Consider the following 22,541-nt stretch of genomic DNA (forward strand, 5'->3'; position numbering starts at 1 on the left):
CCACTATGAAGCTTTTCAGGATCCTGTTTGTTTCCATGGAGATGCTATTGCTTTGCCTGGAATGTTCAATAGTATGGCATTAAACTTATCCACAATGTACATGTAGTAAACATGATCATTCTTTTTCTCTTGGCACTAACTCGAAATAAAACCAATCAATCAATCCATCTATTATGTATTTAATTGCATTTGATTTTATTGGTGAAAAATGCTTACAAGATTCAACCTATAGATTGTCTGGGTTGCGCCACCTGCTTGTTTCCATGGAGATAGATAAGTTTAATGCTAGTTAGTGTAATGTTCTAGGCAAAGGAATGATATCTCCATGGAGACAAGCAGGTGACAGTCAGACTCTCCTCCAGAAAGGTTTCATAGTGCAGCTTTAAAGATTGCTAATGGGCTGATTATAGTACTCTTCCTCCTTGAGTACTTGAGTCGACCAATTCTTTAGCGTGTATTCACAGCTGGTTGCTCTGCTTGTTACCAGAGTTGTCCAATGTCCAAGAACTACTTTGGAGGACAGTGTGCAATTTCATCATTTCAACATTTTGGAGCTACAAAAAGAATACATATTTTCAAATGACTACAAAAAAGTCGTTGTCATCTTAGTGTGTACAAATGTAATTACCAGTCCTGACAGCAGTCTGTAGCTTTGAAGGTAGCAATGTACCCTTCTGTTGACCCTGGACACAGTTACAACATGTGCAGAAGCACATTTCCCTGTCCTGGTATCCCTCTCACATGTCTAAGAACGGGATGGATAAGTAAACTCATACACAACATAAGGAGGAAGAAAAATTCTTTTCTGTTACAATAAACTCATTTGGGACGTTGTTTATACACACAGATTTTAATCCACTGCAGCTCACCAAATGAAAGTCATGACAGAGCGCAGACTAAACAAATGGCCCAAACTTCAAAGCAGTCAGACTTAAAACTGACCAGTCCTGTCTGCTGCATCTGATCCTTAAAAAGGGACACCAAACCAGTTAAGACACATTCTTAGACAATAAACACGTGGAACAGGCTATCACAATAAAACAAAACTAGATGAAAATAAAGGGTTAAACCCACAGCTCATGGGGCAGGCTATAGAGTCGTCTGAGACAGCCACTTGACATTTCATTGGATGATCTCTGCTCATCGCACAGCTCTCAGTTACAAGAAAATTTAGAAACTTAGTTAAAAAAAATTTTGGGCTATCAGCAGATCTGACTAATCCATCTCTAATCCTTAATCCATCATATACAATAGACTGTATTACACGGTAATAGACCATCCTCTCTTTCTGTCTTGCTGAAAGCCGCCCAGGACAGAACACTATTGTGTAGGGTGTGTGTCTTTACCTTCTGATAAGCCAGCTGTAAGTAGTTGTATGGGATCCGCCTGTTGAAGTCCTGCACCACATCCTCACTAATTTTATGAAGAGACTGAGCGCCCACTCTCTCCTCCACACAGGAGTTCATACAGGCCGCTCTGCGCAGCACGGTGTCGAAGAGGCGCAGGTCCGTGAAGCTGTCCTCAAACGGATGCTCGTCCTGGCACCTGAGCCGACACCGGACCTTGGTTTGGCGGAGCTCGGAGGAGCTGTTGAGCGCAGCCTCCATGTGGAGCACCACGCTCTCGTAGTCGCTCCGGTAAAACGCCTGCACCGCGCTGTCGTACAGAAGGTCATAGGGCTGGAGAACTGCACATGACACGGACACAAGTGTCAGCAGGACGAAAGACTGGACAGCCGCGCAGAGCCCATCCATCCTCAGCCGCGGAGCGTCACTCTGTGAGGTCCCAACACAACACAACACCGCGTCTGTCAGTCACAACACAAGGACCTCACAGGGATGGCTACAGTCCATCTGAACTCTCCCCAGGACACAGGGGCGCGGAGGACGGCACCGAACAGGGCGGAAATAGTGTGTCTTTGGTCGGGGACACACATTTTGTTGTGACCTTTCTTCTTGGCTTCTGGAAAACTCCTCCCCTTCAAGGAGTGAACAGCCCAACAGCCGACTGCGGGGGGCAACACACCCACGCGGATGCACAAGCACAGCAAACCAGTCAGAAGAGCGCAGGAGAAGTTTGTTTAAAAAACTCCCAAAGCAAGAAGTTTCAGGAGACTGGGAACACACACACTCAAGTGTAGACCTTTAGGCCTAGTTTATGTCTTAAACTGGATTAATATTTAATACTTAAATGTATTTTTATTCAAACAGACTCAAAAGTGTTGGCTTACAAAGCTGCATATTCAAGTCTCCTCGCCTCAGCTCCAGTCTGTGTGATGTAGTGTAATACTGTCTCCATCTAGTGGTCAAAGAGGGATTGTAACACTTAAAAATGTCAAAAATACATCTGTACATTCATTTAAAAAATGCAGGCAGTAAGGTTTCATATCTTAACCTACGTTGTAGTGAATATACCAAAGATATGTAATTATCATTTTAAAAATATATACAGCATTATCTATCTTTAATAGTTTTATTGAATCTTTTTTTTTTTTTTTTTTTACCCAATTGCTCTCCAGCTTGGGTGATTTTTACATTTCTGCTTTGACCTTCTACTTTTTGAGCGTTTGTTATGTTATATCATTATTTTAAATGAATATTTACATGTGGGTAAATAAATTAAGGTCTTACTTTCATTACAGTAATAAGCACAACAAGGGCCTATGTGGCAGAAGTCATTTACGGTTAACCTGTATTATTATTATTATTATTATTATTATTATTATTATTATTATTATTATTATTATTATTATTATTATTATTATTATTATTATTATTATAATATTTTGATCACTTTCCACTAATGTCATCCATTATATATTGTAAGTCTGGTTATATTGTACCCAAACATTTACAGCTGGCATTTGTTTCATTGTCATTTCTCTGCTGGGATGACATCAAATTTGGAGTAAAGGAAGGAAACAATTTCAGCCCAGGAAAGTCCCCATTACAGGAGCGCCGCACTGTATCCCGCATGATCAGTCTAATGACTGTAAAATAACAAATTCTACTTACAGGAAAAAAGCAGGAGAGATAAGAAAGGGCCTGTGGGTCAGCTCCTGATGGGAATGTACCCTACATGAGCCTGTATCATTTCTGTCAAATCACTAGAATAAAATAAAATTATCACCAAATAATAACTAAATACCACAGTAATCCAACCACAGAAGGCCTGTCAAAGAAAACGTTTATTATAGCAATATGACATATATAAATGATCTAACAATTATCAATTGAATATATATTTACACAAGATCGAGGCATTTTCCTAAACTATAAACAGCATATGCCAGTACTGAATCCATATCACATTTGCATTGGGTGAATGCATATCACATTTTCACTTCTTTACAACATGACAATAAATGGATTGAATTCAACACTGTGCAAGTGTAAAAACTCAAATATTTACCATAGCTCGTCTCATGCATTCACTCAAAAGTCCAAATAACAAAATAACAAAAAACAAAAAAAAAGCTACCACTACTTTCTGTGTTGATTTTAGACATAATTAGATTTTGGATGACTTGTGGGAAGTAGGTGATTTGCTGTAAATGACTCAGATCTGTGTGAACACCTGCGATAACACAGAAACACTCCACCCAAAATACTGAGGAGGCTACCTGCCCAGCTGACAAAAACAGCCTTCCCAAATTCAACACTGGAACAAATAAGAAAAAAGCTTATTATAAAAGCAGTAAGGTGTAGGCCTCTTACTATACAACACAGTACAATACCTTTGAAGACGATGGGCCGCTTTATAAGAGTGAACAATCTGGCTGACATACCAGGAGGTGATGATGAGTGACAGAAGACCTAAAAATAAATCATATTACAGGAGTTTCTTTTACAGCTGTAGGCAGAGTATTGACATGACGGTGTCCTGTGCTCTCACCTGCAATGATGAAGATGATTCCTCCGGTCATAGCAGTGTGGGCCTTTGTCTCATTCTTGCTCTCCATAAACCGAGTGCATTTCATCCCCAAAGTGGATACCAGGAGCCCCACTGCAGACAGGAAGATACTGAGCATCATCACTGCTCTGGTGGCCTGGATCTCCGCTGCCAACACACACACACACAATACACCATTCACTGAATAGTAAAGTAAGGTAAGATAAGTTACAGTTTCTTAATATTATTGTCCCTGTGGGGAAATATGTCCTCTGCATTTGACCCATCCATTCTTCAATGCCTCTTGGTCAACCAGGAGCATTACTATTAATAGCCAAATTAATTCCATTTCTAAAGAGTGAAAAACTAGGTGCAACTGCTATATTTCGCCAAAATGATCCTCACTATCCTTGGGCTATAAGATAGTGAGCATGCAGTCATGATGTTGAATGGAAACTGAAAGCACTGATTAATATATTGTTTTTACATTACTAGTTTGAGGTACTTTCAGTAGAAGTTTAAAGACTTCAGAGCTATAGGAGCAGAACAGTATGTAGCCTACATCACAGTCTAGTAATAGAAATGTATTTTAAGTGGAGGGCATCTCAAGGAAAAGTGCTTACTGGGCTATCTCCAAGTTTTACGCACAGGCTGTAAACTTTACGCACCCGAGAGTTTGAAGATGGATTCGTAAAACTCGCACGTCGTTCTCTCGTATCCACTGCAGCTCATCCACAGACCGTCGTAAATCTTGTGTGTTTTTCCTTGAGACTGTTTTTTCCATTGAACCATAAAAGTAGCGGCGATGGTGGCAGACAGACCCAATAGTGCGAGTAAAAACCCCAAAATCTGGAGCCCCGAGCTGGCCATGACTTCCAATTAGCAAATAGCCCCAAAAATGGGTGAATAAAATGTAATAAAAATGCACAATAGGGTTTAATAACCAATCTTTAAAGAGGACACAGAGTGATGGACTGTTATCCGTGCACGCTTGTTATAAATCGGTCCCTGTGTGACGCACAAGCTCCACCTGCAGGAGATGGATGGAAGGGGTTCAGATTGAATAGGCCTGTCATGGAAAGAGTACACATCATTTGCCTCAACTCCTCCTTCAGTTTTGTCACCGTCACATTATTGGTTATTCTATGTTTAAATCTACACAAATCCAAAGTAAATGCACACTAAAATGTTTTTGTTTGTTTTTTGCTTTTTAGTTCTTTCTGCTTCAATGGTTTAATAATAGAGTTGGACTATAAATTTGGCTCAAAGTATGCCATTTTTCATTAAAAAAAAAATAAATAATAATAATTAAATAAAGATTTAATTAAGATAGACATTTAAAAATATGGTGGTTTAAAATAGCATTTCAGTAGGTTTTATGTGTTGAGAGCACGATCAAGTGATGATAATTGTTGCCTTTTGAGCAAATCTTTAAAAAATTATATTTTAGTTTAAGTAATTATTTATTTGAGCAAGTCACATATTGTGCAGGAGGGCCACCACCAATAAATGAGGTTAACATGCCTATTTGTTTCACAGTGGGCTGCATGCAATTTACTAAAAGTGTATAATTATTTTATCATTAGACCATATTTGGGGAAGGAGATGCCAGTTTGTCAACAGAGTTTACGCTTAGATTGGATCAGAGTCGGCCCTTTTCCTGAAATAGTCCCAAGACACAACAGTTGGCACTAATTAAGGTCACAGCTCTGTAACCACACTGATTGTGTTGCATCCTCAATTCCAAGACTTGGGGCTATTTACCTACAGTGTTTTCATCATGTTATTGTTTTGTGCCACTTTAAACTTTTGCCAGAGTTCAGAGATGATGTGTTTGGGGTATCCAGATGGATTGCGACAATTACAGGAAATAATACACGGATTTCCACTCTGGTTCTTCCTAACAGTATTATCACGACAACTTCACACCACAGAAATGAAAAAGATCCTGACTACATTACCATCCCTGCTCCAAGTTAGTCGTCTGTCCAATGCCAGGGCACTTCCCTCTATGCGCCATAACACGCCTGAAAGATGAAACACACAGGTGTAAAAAAGGATGCTGCTATGCTTTGATTAGGAAAAAAAAACCCAAAAAAATAAATAAGGAAATAAGTAAATAAGTTACCTTCATAACCCATAAGCAGGGGTTGTTTAGTAAGTTATCTTTCTCAAAGTTTCTAACAAGGCAAATTCATGAGGAAGTTTCAATCTCTGGATTCTCACAGACCAACACACCACAGACGTCTCCTGTAGGCACCCGGCTTCTTCTTATCCACCTCATGATCTAGTTATATTAGGGTCTATGTAATAGACCCTAATATAACTGCTCAGCTGAAACTACTCAAGATGTATTTCTTAGTAAAAATGCAAATAAAAGGCTCATAAATGTGTCAGCACCTATTTATCAGTAACATTAACATTTCAAATTTGACATGAGGCGTAACACCCTAAAAACTCAGTCTTTATCAAAGGAATCATTTCCTCTGTATTGTATGTCTGCTTTAATGGTTCAAACCTTTTGAAAAGGTTAATAAAACGGTGTGTAAACACATTTAACATGGGACTACATTATGAATGTCCATTTATTTTAGATTATCTCTGAGTAGATCTGTCTTATTACTGAATAAACAATAATATTGTGCCTATGCAAAGTTGAGGTCTGAACCCCAGATTCAGACAAACAAATTACATTGAATGTTATCAAACATTTATGTTTACTTTCATTTTAGCAATGGGCTTCCAAATTATGTGAGTCAAAGTTTAGCAGCATTGCACAAAGGGAGGAAGCACGCATGGGAAAACTAATTATGCTTTTTACATTGGAATTTTGATTCCTTTTTGTCAATCAGATAAACGTGAACTATCAAGCTCTTGGACATGTACAACATAAAGATAAAGCTAGAACTCACCTTTTCTCAGTTAATTCAGCCATTCTGGAAGAATCAGAAGAATGCAGCTGTTTACTCCAGCCTACAAATAAACAAGAGAGCTCATTTTAGTGATAACATATATGCATCAAATATGTTATCACTAAAATGAATTGGAGCTGTCAAGACCCAACAAATCAATCTACTGCAGACAGCAGCCTTACCTCTCCTTATATCCCCCCCAAAGTTGCATTTTCCTTACACATAGCTTGCTACCACTTATATTAGAGCAGCTCAGACAGCAGAGGCCAAAACTACAAAGCCTCAGCTTCACAGGAAGCCCAGTCATTTGTATGTACTCCAAAAGACTCAAAAACAGCTTCAGTTTGAACTGGGGGTCATTGTAAGCACTTTAGCAAAAATCAGACCTATTAAAAAAAAGAAAAGATTTGATGTGCCATCTAGTGTTCAAGCAAAGTATAGTTCACCAAGTTCATCTGTTGACTCTAGGTCATTTCAGATCAAAGGAGATGGCTTTGATTCAAGCTGAAAGGTGATATGAATCTGCCAAGAATATACTAATGACATATTTCTAAATGAAACAACAGTGGTTGATGTAGTGGTGGTGGATGCTTTTGTGCCCATAAGATAACTTTACCAATTACTTCTATGACAGTTGATGATTCTATGATAAATGATTTGTTTGATGCTTTCTAAAAACTCAGGTCAGACACAAAAATCCAAACTAGGAAGAGGTACACATAAAAACTAAGAAATTACACAGATAAAATAACATATTATTTCTAGTTAATCCATTAATTAAATAACAAATTGTCAGCATAAATAGTTATTATTTATTTGTTGGGTTTTTTGTGCTTGTTTGTTTTTGGTTTTTTTTTTTTATAGAAAGTTGGTGTCATATTTATGTGTTGTACGTGAGAATGGCTTTGAAGCTCTGACCTTATTAACTCACATAGAAACCCAGATGAATGCAGCACCCACAAGTAGTTGGACTTGTCAAACAAAGGTGTGACACTATCACTAATAACTGCAATCATCCCTGACATATTTGTAGGAGAATAAACAGTCCAATTTTGCATCTGCATATCCTTAAAACAAGGCAGGGAGTCAAAGCAGTGTTTTGGAGGTTCACACTGCAATGGTACACGATGAGCACAGATATGAAAGTGAGTCTTATCTTCTGCTCATTTCCCACTTCTCCTGGGAGAGAGGGATTATGGGTAATATGTGACTAATGCATCTGACTCAGAAGAGCAGTTGATGTGAACTAACGCTAAGACCCATATATTTTGTACAAATATGAAGATAAAGTGAAAGGAAAATGTTAGCTTATGTAAATAGTGTAAATATATTTTTTTCTGATTTATGCTGATGTTAATGCAGTAATACCACAAAGATAATATTACATACAAATATTAATTTCTTTTTTAAGAATAATTATTTTAAACATTACATATTTTAATAAAACCAAACAAAAAATATAATAAAACAAAAACAAACTAAAATACAAAACATTGAGGATTAAAAGTGAACTAGTAAAGTAATTAAAAACTAAAAACAGATGTAGATATGTATACAGCCTTTACAAACTTTCCCATTGCTCTGTCAGCTTCCCTCTCACCACGGACTTAATTATTAGTTTTGATTGTTTTGCAGTGGCATTGTAAGAACCTTTCTGTAAACCTATTCACTTTTGGTATAGGGATTTGGTTTTCAAATACACATCAGTGCATTATATATTGTTATTAGAAAGAGCAGTAATAAAATAGTGCCATGTAAAATGTGTGTGTCATCTGTGCCTGCGTGTATGGGCTGTGTGAGGACTTGTGTGTTGTGCATGGGGTGACTCCCAGAGCAGGAGCTGGTCTGGTGTCATTCCTACAGCAGGTAGAGCTCCGAGGCCTGGGGACAAACGGCCTCCCTGCCTCTGACACAGCTCTGATCCTCACCGTGCTCGACTTCACTCTGTGCCAACACGAGGGGCTGTCAGGGCAGAAGACCACAACACAAAAAGTGATAAACATTAAGGTGTACTGTATAACTTTTCTGGTGGAAGGTCTGCAACCATTCATGGCAATGTTATTTCATTGCCTGTAATGTTCCACAGTATGGCATTAAACTTATCTATCTCCACAGAGACAAGCAGATAGGCCAAGTTACAGGTCAGATCTGTGGAGAGACAAGTGCGTTCACAATAAGAATTCCATGGAGACAATCAGGTTCATCAAAAAAAGTTTCATAGTGAATCTTTAAGTAACTGGATATAACTAATGTATATTACTAAGTTTATATTTTATTAGTTCTACTTAGAGGAAATTTACATTCTTTACACCTCACACTTTTACCTTGTCTCTCTTTATGTTTACTTCAAGTAAAGTAATAAAAAAAAGTTCAGGAAATTTAACAACTTGTTAATTTCAGATAAATGTCGAATGATAACTCTTTTACTTAATTGGTTAAATATTAGTATTTATATCTCAGGTAGAAGTATAAAGTAAGTAGAAAGAAGTATTATCAATAAATATATTTTGTACAGCTATAACTTAACCTTAATCATAATCTAATCTTCTGATCAATCTCTCATTTGTTAATACACTGTATGTTTTAGATCAGGGCAGGTTTAAGTTTAACATTCAATAATTTCATTGATACTCTTTAATACAGCAGAAGCCGTCAGACCTATTTTCTGATATGTCACCGAAATGTCACTGCAAATCATATCGGTACAGAATCTTTACATGTGCCATGCCTTGATTTCACCCAATAAAAGGCAGTGCTGTGGTTTTCTGTTAAGGGCTGGCTAAGCCTCTGTCTAAATAGTTCTCCGTCCTCCTCTACCGGTTTTTCCTGAAGATGCGCCTGGGGCTTTTTCAGGTCAGCTTACAACAAATATGTAAGTGGAGTATATATATATATATGTATAGAGTGAATTAGGCAGTTTGAGTAAAATACAAATGTTTGTGTTTTCAACTGCAATGTAGAGCAGTTTACTCTGACACTAGGTAAACACAGGGCTAAGTGATAGTCAGCGGGTTTCTCTGCTCCTCTCTCTGTTTCAGTAATGAGTGGGTGTGTCTTCAAGTCTCAACACGGCATGCTGCACTTGATAGACAGCTGCGCGCACTCCTTTACCTGCCAGGTGAGCCATGGGAACAGAGCTGCAGCAGTGACTGGGGTTAACACTTTGCTACACAGGACAGTCCCAGGTGAGGATGGCCCACGCGGGACAGGTGAGTTATCAGGTGAATTACTCTGGTGTTTTTGGTGAATATTTATGTAAACTTGGATGTGCTAGAACTATTTGTGGTGCATGTCAGCAATTTCATTGAGCTTAGGTGCCTGCTCAGCAAACACCTGTCACTGCATGGGACATGGGACACTGCACCTGACTTCCCTGTGTGATCCGGGACACTAACATTGTCACCTCTCTGTAGAAATGTTCTAAATACCTGAAACAAACCAACTAAATGTTACTTACATACTTGCTTACTGTCAGTGATCTCTCCACAGGGGGCAGTTGTGTTATCCGCGCAGCTGGAAACTTTGCCTGGGAATTTCTCTACTCAAAAATTTCAGTCATTGTTTCTGGTCGTGTGTGTAATTTACAAAAACCCAATTATAAAGACTTGTGTACTTGTGAACACTCTGAGACAGATGGATTTGTCATTATTATTATCATTATTATAATTATTATCATTATATTATAAATGTACACTTTAATACTATATTTATGATAGCGTATTGCAGTTATGACGTTGAAGACTGTAGTTTAATCCGATAGGTGTTTGAGCAGAGGTTGTGACACATCTGGGTGAGGGTACAATAGTGTTACCACATGCAGACTAACCAGGAGTATGATTGGTATGTTGGTGAACCAGCTCCACTCAGTCCATCACTTCCTCAAGGGTGTAACCTGTACATTTAATAACATTGGCATGGTTTTAATTAAAAGATGCCAATAACACTGACGCATCAGTCAGAATTATTACATTACATTACAAGTGTTCACTTCAAAATTTAACCATAATGTGATCATTCTGTTGTTATAGACAGCTAAAATGTATTTCTAAATGTACTTCTATTACTATTATGTATTGAATATTTAAAAATAAATATTTTACAATGGCCTGCTTTCAGTGTTTGTTTATGGAAAGGTGTGTGCTCAGATAGTTTTCCTGTCAGAATAATGTAATCATGGTAACACCCAGTTTGTACTTGAATATACCCTTACCCAATAAGAAATATTGCACCAATACCAATCATCACTAATTAATGCAAAGCCATCTGTATTACATCTATGAGCTCTATAAATAACACAAATATGATGTGAGTATATCAATAATTGACACAAACACCAGTGAAATAAATGCAGTTACATTTTATTATACTGAATGTTGAGATGCTATGCAAGAGTCTGAATTCCTTTCACTAAACTCTAGTTTCAGAATGTGACACTGTTCATTTATGTTATAGTTCATGGTATAAATTGCATACAAGCTCTGGGTAAAATAACACTTTACACTCACTTACATCCGATGCACAATTTACAGCTTTGATCAACAGTGTCCACTAGGTGACGCTCTAACAAAAAAGAAAGCACTCTTGCTCTTTAAGAGTGACAGCTCTGCTACAGCCACTACTACAATGTTCACCTCAGTCCCTGAATGAAGCGTATGGCACAACCCGTGAATTCAACAGCATTTAGCACATACAGTATAAAACACCAGCACGTCTTCAGCACACACATGTATCACAATGGACCGGGCCAAAAGTACAGACCATTCATCGACATGTATTCATTTCACTTCTGTAAGACTGCTCAGTGTCAGTAAATACAAGAGCTCTGAACTCCAATTAAATTTTATATTCAATATGAACAGAAAATTCTACAATAAAGACCAAACATTTTTATATTTTCACTCCTTTCCTGCACATCCCAGACTGACTTCCCTGTTTATCCCTATTGTGCAAATGTTTGTTTTCTCAGCAGGCAGGAAGTAAAACCCTACTTGTAACAAAGAAACAAAAGTAAAGTTGGAGGGATTTTTTCAGGAAGACCAACAAAATAAAAATAAAGACTAAATCTTAAAGATCAAAATAATCTAATTTATATTAAAAGACATGATTAATACAAATAAAACAGAATTTGATATTTACATTTAAATAATACATGATCAACTACTCCATTGCATTTATGCCTTTGGCACAAACAGATTTCACACGGTCATGTACATGCATCCCATTTTATACTGGTGTCAAACAGAAACTGGATTTGGTTTGTAAACAACAGCATGATATGAAGTAATAGCAGAACAGAAGTATATTTTTCCATAAAGTTAAGACTATTGGCTTTTGTGGCTGTAGCCCTTTGTATATAATAATAATAGAGTGCATTAACAGAGCTGAAATGCATGTACACAGTTGTACAGTTTCAATAAGCATGCACATACTAACAGACAGAGCCCTCACAGACCAATGATGTTTGTAATGCCCCACATTCCAGCACTGGTCAATGCCTACACAGCCAGCACCTTTAAAATCAAACTGTGTGAGTAAGAAAGTCTATCCAAGTGGACTAAATGGCACATGGTTATGGCCTGTACAAGAAGCTGCCGTGGTTGTTAAGACAACAAGGCAGCCATGTTGGAGAAAAGAGGCACATCCCATGAAATCAAAAACTCACAAATAAACAAATAATACTCGACAAAAAGGAATGGTGGAAGTCTATTCGTTATAGATGCCTCATTCAATCCTCCATAAAAATGTATAATTTATTTTTATAAAAATGCACAAAATTAAAAAGAATGTACAGAGACCCCCTCGATTTAATTCTACTTTTGATGAAAACTACTGTCCCACTGCCACCACATGAGATTGTCCCCAGACTTTTGGTCAAGCATGTGAGTAGATGGCGAGGAAACAGTTGAATACAATAAGGGGCAGAACTGACGGCATGTCTGGGCAAGAGCCTGAGTCACCGCTTGTAATAGGCACCTAAAAAATGAGAAAAATCTATCAAAATGCAATCTACGATTTAACTAAATCAATATCACATGCCACAAACAAACACTGCTCAGTTCAACCAAAAGACACAGTGAATTAACCATGATTGAGTTAAATAAATCACTCTTAAACTGTCCCGTGGCAAAATGCCATCCATATCCATCCGTCTCCATATTGAACCTCAGCTGCTATTATGAACACATGTCTAAATCCATAAAGAAAGAAAGATATAAACTATCATAACTTACCAAATTATACTCTCCGTGTTTCAGGTTGACACAACCTAACTGATGCTAAAATGTTAAATGTTTATATTCCAGTGTTTAAAAAGCTGATCAATGATCAGCAATTGCAGGCCTGTAATAATGCGGTCTAAATTATTTCTAAGACACTCAAAAATAGCACTTAGAGGTCTGTGTATGGTAATGGTACTGAACTAAATAATAATTAATAAAACTTCTGAACCCATATTTGTGGAGTAGTAAGCCCCCAAATAAGCCATAACAATTAGTGAATGTTGTACAGTTCCAGTTCTAATTTTAGGCTCTTCTGTTATTGTAAAGCATTAGGATTACCTCTGGACGTAGGCTCAGGTCTGGTGGGGGCCCGAGGAGGGAGGGGCTGATCTGGATAGCTGTAAGCAGGATTTACATTTGCATACTCATGCGGTCGAGGCTGAGGAGGCCTGGGAGAGAGATAGTGAATGTTAAGAGTCTGTGGAGATGGAGAGGATTCAGTATCATGAGGAGGGGGGCTTGTACCTGACAGGTTTGTTGTGGTTCTTCTGTCTCTGGTATTCATATTCGTCTCGTGTTCTTGGTCGAACTACTTCCTCTGAATTTGGCTGAGACAGTAAATAAATAAAACCAAGTGATTTTATTCTCACTTGCCAAATGTTTTTTCCAGTATTAATAATTGTTCAAATAAGTTTTAGAATCAGTTAGTATAATTTATTATCTTTTGACAACCCTAGTAGTAGACCTCAAAATTGTGCATGAAACTTACCCTATACTCTGCTTCGTGTCTCTTTCTCTCAACTGCCATTCTGTCTCTCTCTCTCTCCTTCTCCCGTTGTCTCTCTTTCTCTCTCTCACGCTGTTTTTTGTACTCTTTCTTCTCTTGTTCCATTAGCAGGCGAGCAATCTCCTACAACAGATTCCACAGCTTTTAGAAGTCAAACAGCATACATTTCTTCTGACCTTCAGGTGCCATATAACAAATGATGGAAACAGAAAAACAAAATATTTATACTTACTTCATCCTGTGCAACTTGAGCGGCACGTGAAATTGTACTGTTTGTCTACAATCAGAAAGAATATTCATTTACTGTTTTACATACACTGTTGGCTTTATATCCATATGTTTCAGAATGACAATTTTTTTTTTTTTTTTAAATCAAGATCGCGATAGTGATTAACAATTAAAAACGAAATATTATATCTTTTTGAATGGGAAAAAGTCCTCAAAGTGTTGCATATACCAGGAAGCTGAAACTATGATTAGCATAGTGTTAGTCCCTAAGAACTTCATATCAGTTTTTTCAAGCTTTGATTTTTATCACAATCCATGAACACTTCATATATTTTAAATACGTTCATGAGATAACTATACGATCGGTTTCATCTGAGAGTTTACACTTCACTGTGACTGGTGAAATCCACCTGTCACTCAATCAGAGCAAAAAGGACACTGATCAACAGAAAGAGTAGGAAAAAGTGCCTTTGAGCACTGAGCTATAGTGAACTAAGATTTACATATTTCCTGAACAGCACATTATAAGAAACAGATTACAATTCACTTTGTCATTTTGCAATGCCGTGTATAACAATGTGCCTGTTAGTATCGAGTAGGTTTTCCTTACCTTGAGCTCTTCCTCCTGGAGTTTCCTGGCCACTTCTCGGTCCTTCAGCTCCTGCTCATGGATGTCCAGTTTGGTCAGTCCCTTTGTGGCTTCAGTCAATCTGTAATCAGTTTCTGCCACCACCTCTCCACTGCCTTTGTGCAAAACATGGCCTGGATAAGTTAGAGGACACACATAACACATACATCATGGTATCATGACAATGTTTTGTGATCATTAATCACTAATAATAATCGTCAGCTATTTCATTAAAATGTGTCAGTGGGTGTTTTTATTAATCATTACTTTCAATTTGTGTAAGAGATATTTCAGATATGGATTGCAAACCGGATGTGGCTGGTTCAGTTCATCAAATACGTTATGAGTGTGCCGTTTTAGAATAAGAAATGTGTGAATCAAAAACAAAGACCAGACACTGCAGCTGAAAAGGAAGCTGATTATTCACAGATGCAGAAGATTGAAGCCTACTGCAGAAACACATCACAAAATCAGGCTGAAGAAAGATGTTATTTGAAGAAGCTTGAGTGATTATCTTGAGACCCACCACCTCAGACCACTACAGCAAAAGTCCCTCAGCACACACCAGACAACCCCAGCGGCTCAGAGTGCTACCTGTCTCTGCGTTTGAGTGCCCCCTCTCTCTGACAGGGCCCTCCCAGAGATCCCTGGTTTCCTTTCTGCCTCTGTCACTGCGCTCCACAAACACATCCTCAGGGTTTGACTCCACCCGCCGCCGGCCTCTTCCTCTCCTGTCTTGCTCCTCCTCTTCCTCCTCCCAGGACAGCCGGTCCCTCCGGGGCCAGTCCCAGCTGGGGCCTGGACTGGTGTCATAGTAGTCTTCGTCCAGGACTCTGTCCCTGCTGCGTGTCCTGGGTCTGTGAGGGTCTTTGTGCCTGTGGTGCTCTTTGTCCTGGAGGCGGTCAGCACTGAGGCCTCTGTCCCGAGAGTGCCTCCTATCTCTGCTGTAACTGGGGATCTCCTGGCGCAGTGCTGCTCTGCTGTCATATCTGTCATATTCATCATATCTTTCGTGCCTGTCCGAGCTCTTGTCCCTTTCCCTGGATGTCTGTGGAGGAGGTGGTCCCGCTGATCGCTCCTTTCTCCTCACCACTCTCTCACTGTCCACTGTGTGCCGTCGCCCTGTCTCTGTAGGAGACCCATACTCTGGGTACCGTTCCCCATGTTTGCCTCTGGATGGCAGAAGGTGCTCGGGATAGGGGTCTGCATGCCTGCCCCGAATGCTCTCGGCATCTAGGGAGTGCTCTGGGTACCTGGAGTGGCTGTGGGGGGCTACTGGGTCTCTTTTGGGGTACCTGCTGCGTTTGGGCTCAGTGGAGTTGTAGTCTATAGAGTAATCTTGATTTGGACTCAATGGAGCAAAGGCCCCATGATGAATGGGAGAAAGTGACCTGTACTTAGTCGATCTGTCCAAGTCCAGAGGCCTTCTCACTGTGAGGGCCGGTGTGATGTGGAAGAGTTAAGGGTTGCAGACAGTGTCAGGGTTATCATGAAAATGCAAACAAAAAAAAAAAACAAGGAATGAACAGAATGAAATGGGTTAGTAAGCACACATTGTACCAAGTTAAGTGATGTCATAGTTCCTCATCAAACAATAAGGGTAATGGTTTTAGATGCACCCACCCCCTGGTTACTACCACATAAGAATTAATGTTTTGGATGCATGGTTACAACCTAAACAGCACTACTATAGTGCACATCCAAATGGGTATTAAAAAATAGACAAAACACAAACAGTGAAGAGTGTTTTGTAGGCTGCTGTCCAACAGAAACTTTGAGTGGAAACAAATGGGTGCAAACATACACAGATGCCAACATGCTCAGTCGTCACAGTCAGTCAGAGGAATGTGAGCTGCTCGACTGCCTGTGCAACGTCACAGAAATAAGCCATTTGTTTAGAAAAGGAGGAGCACGGCTATATTGTGAGAAATTGTCTAACCATTTCTGTAGCAGTCTTTAGCCTTAGAGGGCGAGGGATTAAGTACCAAGGTATGTATGGTTTGTCTTCAATAAAATAACAGAGGTTAGTTTATGCACTCAGATATAATTATTTTCATGCCTATGCCAATTCCTAAGCAATTTTGAGTTAATTAAAAAAATATATATATTGATTTTAAGGCATACACAAAAGATTAGACCAGCAAATGATACTTTTAACAATAAATCTATATGACTTGTACGTAACCCTGGTTATAGCTCATTTTTAAGTGAATGGCATAGACTTAAAATACCTCAGACAAATAGGCAACAGACACCAATGCTCACCTCCTTGATCCTCAAAGTATTCATCATCAAAGTTAGTTTCCAGCTGCTTCTGCCTCTTCCTCTCCTCTTTTATCTCCTTCTCGTGGAGTTTTCGAGCTATGGCCTATAAAAAAGAAACACAGTGCAAAATCAGTGGTTACAAATAGGCCACCTGTTCAAGTTACAAAGAATGAGGGCTTTATCATTTTGAGCACACTGGGGGTATGGTCTGTGGTCTCTGAATTCTAGGTTTTTGTTTATTATTTATTACAAACTGTAGAGGAACCAGTGTCAACTCCAAACCCAAATGCCATTGGTGGATGTAACATTGATAAATAAACAGGTGTGTGCGAGAGCTTCTTACAGCATCCTTCTCTTCTTGCTGTCGCTGCTGCTCGGCCTGTCGGACCAGTTCTTCCTGAATCTCATGGGCAATTTCAGTGTCTTGACGCTCACTTCATTTTTCACATGTTCAGAAGCAAAGAAAAACAACAGAAGGGTTACTTTAAGCTGATAATTATTAATAGTTAATAATCACACATTATTCATATTTAACAAATACACAATCTAAATGTTAAAAATGTTGAATTTTGAGCATCTTAAAGCCCGGGGAGGAAGAAGCTGCCGTTCTAATTTGTCCCTAACTCTCACAAATCTTTATTTTTTGGCATGCACAGATTTAGCAAACCTTTTTCTTGACCGCCTTAGAGTAGTATATATATAGTAGTATATATAGTATATAGTATAGTATATATATATATATATATATATATATATATATATATATATATATATATATATATATATATATATATAGTAGTATATATAAGGACGCATGTGGCTCTTTCCATGTTTGCGATAGATAAAAAGTTTCACAATTACAAGCAGACAGCAGTCTGATTATGTCACAAAACATACTCATATAGAACTCAAGTGCAGCTGCAGTAGTGCAGCTTTAAATTTAGAAGTTTTTAACTGTGTTTTTATCCATTAATAGTTTAACTGATCCAAAGATAATAAAATCAAACGCTACCAATAAGATACAAGTAACATTGCGCATACATATTTGCTTCAGGCAGGAGTAACATGTGAATAATGTTGTTGATGTTCTGGAAGACTTGGCTTACTTTCACCTTTGAGAAATCTCATCAACAACACCATCTGCCTGCAGGCCTGACTACATGGTGCTTAACAGTGTAATGCCACACTTCACATTATCAGGTTCACATGCACATGCCCATGCTTCTGTTGAATCAGACTCATAATGTTATTAATATAGTGTGTTTTTTGTTTGTCACGATACCAAATATGTTGTGTATGTGCACTAATGAGTAAAACACATACATATCAGTCTGTAGCCTCCTGCTCTGAGCTTTTGCTCTCAGATCCTCTTCCTCTTGAAGTCTCTTGGCCACCTGCAGATCCTGTTGCACCAGACGGCTCTTGTGGACATTCGAGGCCAAGTGGCTCTCAACTGTGATGAAAACAAATAAAGAAGCTCATAAACAGGTGAAGAAAGAAACACCGAAGTATCTTATCCTCAGACTAAAACCCAATATATTTAGAAAATAGTTGTGGGAGTTGTTTTGGTGTAAGCTGTGTGACCGAGTGACAGATATTTGTAGAGGCTCTTCACTTCACTGATGGAGCGTGACCTCAGCTACTGAAGAATGAATATGTGCAGCCCCAAGGTTGTGTCGTAGGCTGCTGTGAAGAGACAATAAATCCTGCTGCTGACGCACTCTCCGCACTTGGTCACTACAAAAGAGCATCACTCACTTTTGCGGCTCTGTTTCACCTGGTTATTGATCCCTTCTCCGTTTTCATGTGAAAAGGACAAAATTACATCTGGCGATTTATCCCGAGATGCTCCATAAAGTTTGGAGTTTGTGACTTGTGGGATGGATTGAAAAACAGACAGACATAGCTGTGATAAAGAGTCAATATCACTGCATTGATTTTTTTTCCTGAAGATGACGCTGATCAATTGTTAAAGTTTATGACACTGCTGTCAGAGCCTAAAATAGAAAAACTATCAATTAAAGTCTGCCACATTTGTCACTGGCACGATTCATCTCCCTCTTAAAATAAAGGTTTTGTGATGTAAACTCATTGAGCAGTCTAAAAGGGAGGGATCGTAGATTAAATAAATAACTGATATAATGGCTGTGCTATAAAGACAAACAAGTAGAGAGCACCTTTTACAAACATCATGCTACTGTAAACTTCTTTTTTCATAATCAAAACTTCTAGCCAACACCATGTGACTGGGTTCAACTGGATCACAGAGGCTTCAAGTAAAAACTTTTTGAGTGACTTCAGAGTCAAATGTGAAAACAAAGCTTACTTTAACAAATTAGTAAGCCTTGGTCATGGACCACTAGTTTATACAGCTTAATAATACAAGTCAGCTTCACATTAATCACTGGTAAAACAGGGACCAAGGTAAAGTACTGAAAGTGCCTTGCAGTTTTGTAGAATATAATGTATAAATAAATGTACTACCAAGCATGTATGACTGCACGGCTAAAAAAAGTTGTCACTGATGAAAAATGCTTTGCATTTTACGGTTGACAAAGTTACATTCTGTGATACAAATACCCTTTTGTAATGAGATGTGGCATCAGCCACACGTTTAACTGCCTGTACAGACAGTGCATAAATGGTTGAGTCTAGACTTTTAATGTGGTGCAATGGACACCGATAATCTAACAAGACGTAGGCATATGCTTTCCTCAAGTGAACATACCATCACATGCCAACTTATACAAATATGCATTTTCTAGAAGTAACTCTGCTACAACATTGTTGTATAGACTGAAATGCAATTGTTAGATGTTCACTGTTAACGACAGTTATAACACACTACATTAAATCTGGTTAACCCTTGACCAAACTAAACCTTAAACAGTATTTGGTGCATTTCTAGTGACATTGGTTTTCTTACTTTCTTGCTCTTGGAGGTTGTATGCCAGGCTGTGGTCCTCAAGCACAGCAAAGTCACGGCACACTGAAAAAAAAACAAAGTGCAAAGAAGTGTTTTTGTCAAATGTAACAAATCTTAAAATAATTTTAGCCCAGCTTATGATTAAATGTGTCTTGACCAAACCTTTTTTAGATCATGGGCAGTGGCAAAAGGAATCTGGTCAAGTGGACTGCGGTTATATTATTTTAGTCTGGTTAAAAATGAAGTGAAATTAAAAAAAGGAAGTACTGCTGGCATTGTCATTACAGCAGACTGTATTCCTCATGTCTTGGTCTCATTTGAAATATATCGCAGACATCTGAACAGCACATGTTTTAAATTTTTCCTACGAATGTTTCAAGAAGAGTCATGGGACTGTGCAAATTGGAAACCACTGTATCAGCAGCCACCATGTTTTTATGCTACAGCTTCATTAGTTAGGACAGGATCTAATACAACAAGAAAAAGCACTGATATCTATATATGGAGAATAAGTGGCAAAAATGGGACGCACACTCTACACAGACTTTGTAAAGACTAGATCATATTTTGTCTTCTTAAAATCTGATTTTTCTGGGAAATGTGTCAAAATAAATAGGTAAATGTTCTAAAATCCTCCTACAGCTACATATTTGATTAACAGTGGCTGTAGGGCATCATTTAAACCATATGTTTAATCTTCTTATTCCAGCTGGGATTATGGTTATACAACGGCCACATAAAGTTCGATAATAACTACTCCATGGAATAACATGGAGTGTATATTATATGTAACACATTATTTTACGTGATCATTTTTGTTTGCTATAGAAAGCCGTAAAATGCATGTTGCTGATCCCTCTGACCAGAATAACAAGCATCCTTCTAAGCAGCTGCTTCAACAAGAAAGGGTCCATCCCTTTACTGCAGCATGCAAACTGTGCAATGTTACAGCTTTGAAACTCTGCAGCCTTAACTCTATTACAGTGACAGAAAAAAACACAATCTGTGATCCATTCCTTTCCAGCGTCATATGAAAATGTGCTGAACATTAATGCAAGCTTTGGAGGTAACACCTTGAGGTATACGGTTATATTTGTATTATTATAAATATCATACATAAAGGGAGTACATCAGAAAGTATAGGTGCACAAATACCTCCAATACAATGTGCTGTGCTGTAAAGATGCTGATGCCTGCACCACCTGCACTTACACTGTATAACAAGACACTGGAGTTGACAAACGAGAAAAGCACAGGCCAAACTATTTCTATAAGCAATCCAGAAAACCGAGTAAATACATAGTTAGTGAAGGGACTTTTCACAATCAGTGCAGAATGAGTCCAGCCCTCTTTCTGCTGCTGCTGTGTTGTTAGCACAAATAGCATACTGCGCTAACACCATCAAACAGTGCCTCGTATTATATCCTCTCCTAAAACATCCACATTCCCCAGTTCAGTTTAAGCAAACCTTTGTAAGTGAGTAAGATATTATAAAGGATGTTACCCTCTTTGACTCCAGGCAGGTTTTTCTGGTCAATGCTAACATTACATTCAGCCATGTTGTCACGGATAATAAGTCAAAACAGCGCTGACGGTGAATTACACTTCCGCGTTTTTCCGAAGGTTAACCGCGACCTGATTGATCGGTTTTGCTCATAAAAACGATTGATGCTTGTTCGCTGGACGGGCCTGCAGATTAGTTTCGCTGGCCCTTGTGTCGCTACACGGCTCGGTGCTGTAGTGCTCGGCTGCGGCTCGTGTCGGGCTGTCTACGAGCATCCTCCTCCTCCGCCTCCGCCGATGCCAACACACGTGCACCTCGACACACAATCCGGACTGCTCTGTCAAAATTAAAGACTTGTTACACACATAAATAATCCAGCCGGGTTTGGCAAACCTTTTGGTCAGACGTGCATTAAACTAAGGGGAATATGCAAAACTGCGCGTATTTTGCCAAATTGTGTCAACTAATTCTTTATTGGCCTTCACAATTATGGCCTAGTGCTTCCGGTTAAATTTCGCAAAATTTACATTGAATTTATGTTCATTTACTGGTCAGTTTGTCTGGACAGGTTCACCTAGTGAGGTGTGTTTTTTGTAGATACAACAGCTACGTCTAAAATTAAACTGAGACACTGACATAAACACTGAACAGAGTTTGAAGCGCAAACAAAATGTCATGTGATTGACAGCTGATAATAAAATTGCCCATGTAGTGTTATTCCGCCCTCTAGCGACACTAAACTGCACTGAATAAAGCATGGATTTGTAATGGGCCATAGGGCTCAAACATAGTATAGCCAATATAATAATGATTTATTATAGGTTAAAAAAAATGCTTTTGACCCAATATTAATATTAATATTAATATTAATAAATTGTTATTATTATTATTATTATTATTATTATTATTATTATTATTATTATTATTATTATTATTATTATTATTATTATATTTTTTATGAATTCAAACAGTTTGTTTGAGAGCAACAACTTGGGGCACGAATTCTCCTCACCTATAAATTCAGGTGTGATCCAACATGAAATGTAGAGCAACTAAACTCAGATTATCTGCACGCATAGAATTGTAAAACATGAACAGAAATGTGAAATAATGTAAATACACTTTTTTTTTTTTATATTATAGTTAAATAGTGAAATATGTATTTAAAATTAAAGCTTGAGA

The 22,541-nt window shown here is 38.3% G+C and overlaps 3 protein-coding genes across 5 annotated transcripts in view; all 3 read right to left on the reverse strand.

The window, feature by feature from the left end:
• The window catches only part of p3h2 (prolyl 3-hydroxylase 2), a 42,201-nt gene extending 40,229 nt beyond the window's left edge, over window positions 1-1,972 (reverse strand). Inside the window, exon 1 of the mRNA XM_033965823.2 lies at window positions 1,347-1,972. Coding sequence (XP_033821714.1) covers window positions 1,347-1,754 — 408 coding nt within the window. The 5' untranslated portion in view covers window positions 1,755-1,972. The remainder of the gene's footprint in view (window positions 1-1,346) is intronic.
• Window positions 1,973-3,173: 1,201 nt separating this feature from the next.
• LOC117370410 (claudin-7-like) lies at window positions 3,174-4,887 on the reverse strand. Its single transcript, XM_033965861.2, has 4 exons — window positions 4,560-4,887; window positions 3,895-4,059; window positions 3,737-3,815; window positions 3,174-3,660 (listed from the first exon to the last, which is right to left on the reverse strand). The coding sequence occupies exons 1-4, from the start codon at window positions 4,759-4,761 to the stop codon at window positions 3,501-3,503; spliced, it is 606 nt and encodes a 201-aa protein (XP_033821752.1). The 5' UTR covers window positions 4,762-4,887; the 3' UTR covers window positions 3,174-3,500.
• Window positions 4,888-11,145: 6,258 nt separating this feature from the next.
• ccdc50a (coiled-coil domain containing 50a) lies at window positions 11,146-21,698 on the reverse strand. Of its 3 annotated transcripts, none has more exons than XM_033965826.2 (11): window positions 21,360-21,698; window positions 19,856-19,918; window positions 18,253-18,382; window positions 17,273-17,363; window positions 16,930-17,032; window positions 14,647-14,780; window positions 14,041-14,085; window positions 13,791-13,931; window positions 13,547-13,629; window positions 13,361-13,470; window positions 11,146-12,776 (listed from the first exon to the last, which is right to left on the reverse strand). In XM_033965826.2, exons 1-11 carry the CDS (start codon window positions 21,412-21,414, stop codon window positions 12,757-12,759), a joined length of 975 nt encoding a protein of 324 aa, XP_033821717.1. In that variant the 5' UTR covers window positions 21,415-21,698; the 3' UTR covers window positions 11,146-12,756. The 3 variants fall into 3 exon arrangements, with proteins under 3 accessions (XP_033821717.1, XP_033821716.1, XP_055077115.1); XM_033965825.2 differs by having other exon boundaries at window positions 14,647-14,798; window positions 21,360-21,676; XM_055221140.1 differs by lacking the exons at window positions 11,146-12,776; window positions 13,361-13,470; window positions 13,547-13,629; ... (1 more) ...; window positions 14,041-14,085; window positions 14,647-14,780 and adding an exon at window positions 14,992-16,095 and having other exon boundaries at window positions 21,360-21,655.
• Between the last annotated feature and the right edge of the window lie 843 nt (window positions 21,699-22,541).

Source organism: Periophthalmus magnuspinnatus, chromosome 4 (genome assembly GCF_009829125.3).
Source record: "Periophthalmus magnuspinnatus isolate fPerMag1 chromosome 4, fPerMag1.2.pri, whole genome shotgun sequence".
Classification (NCBI taxonomy): Eukaryota; Metazoa; Chordata; class Actinopteri; order Gobiiformes; family Gobiidae; genus Periophthalmus; species Periophthalmus magnuspinnatus.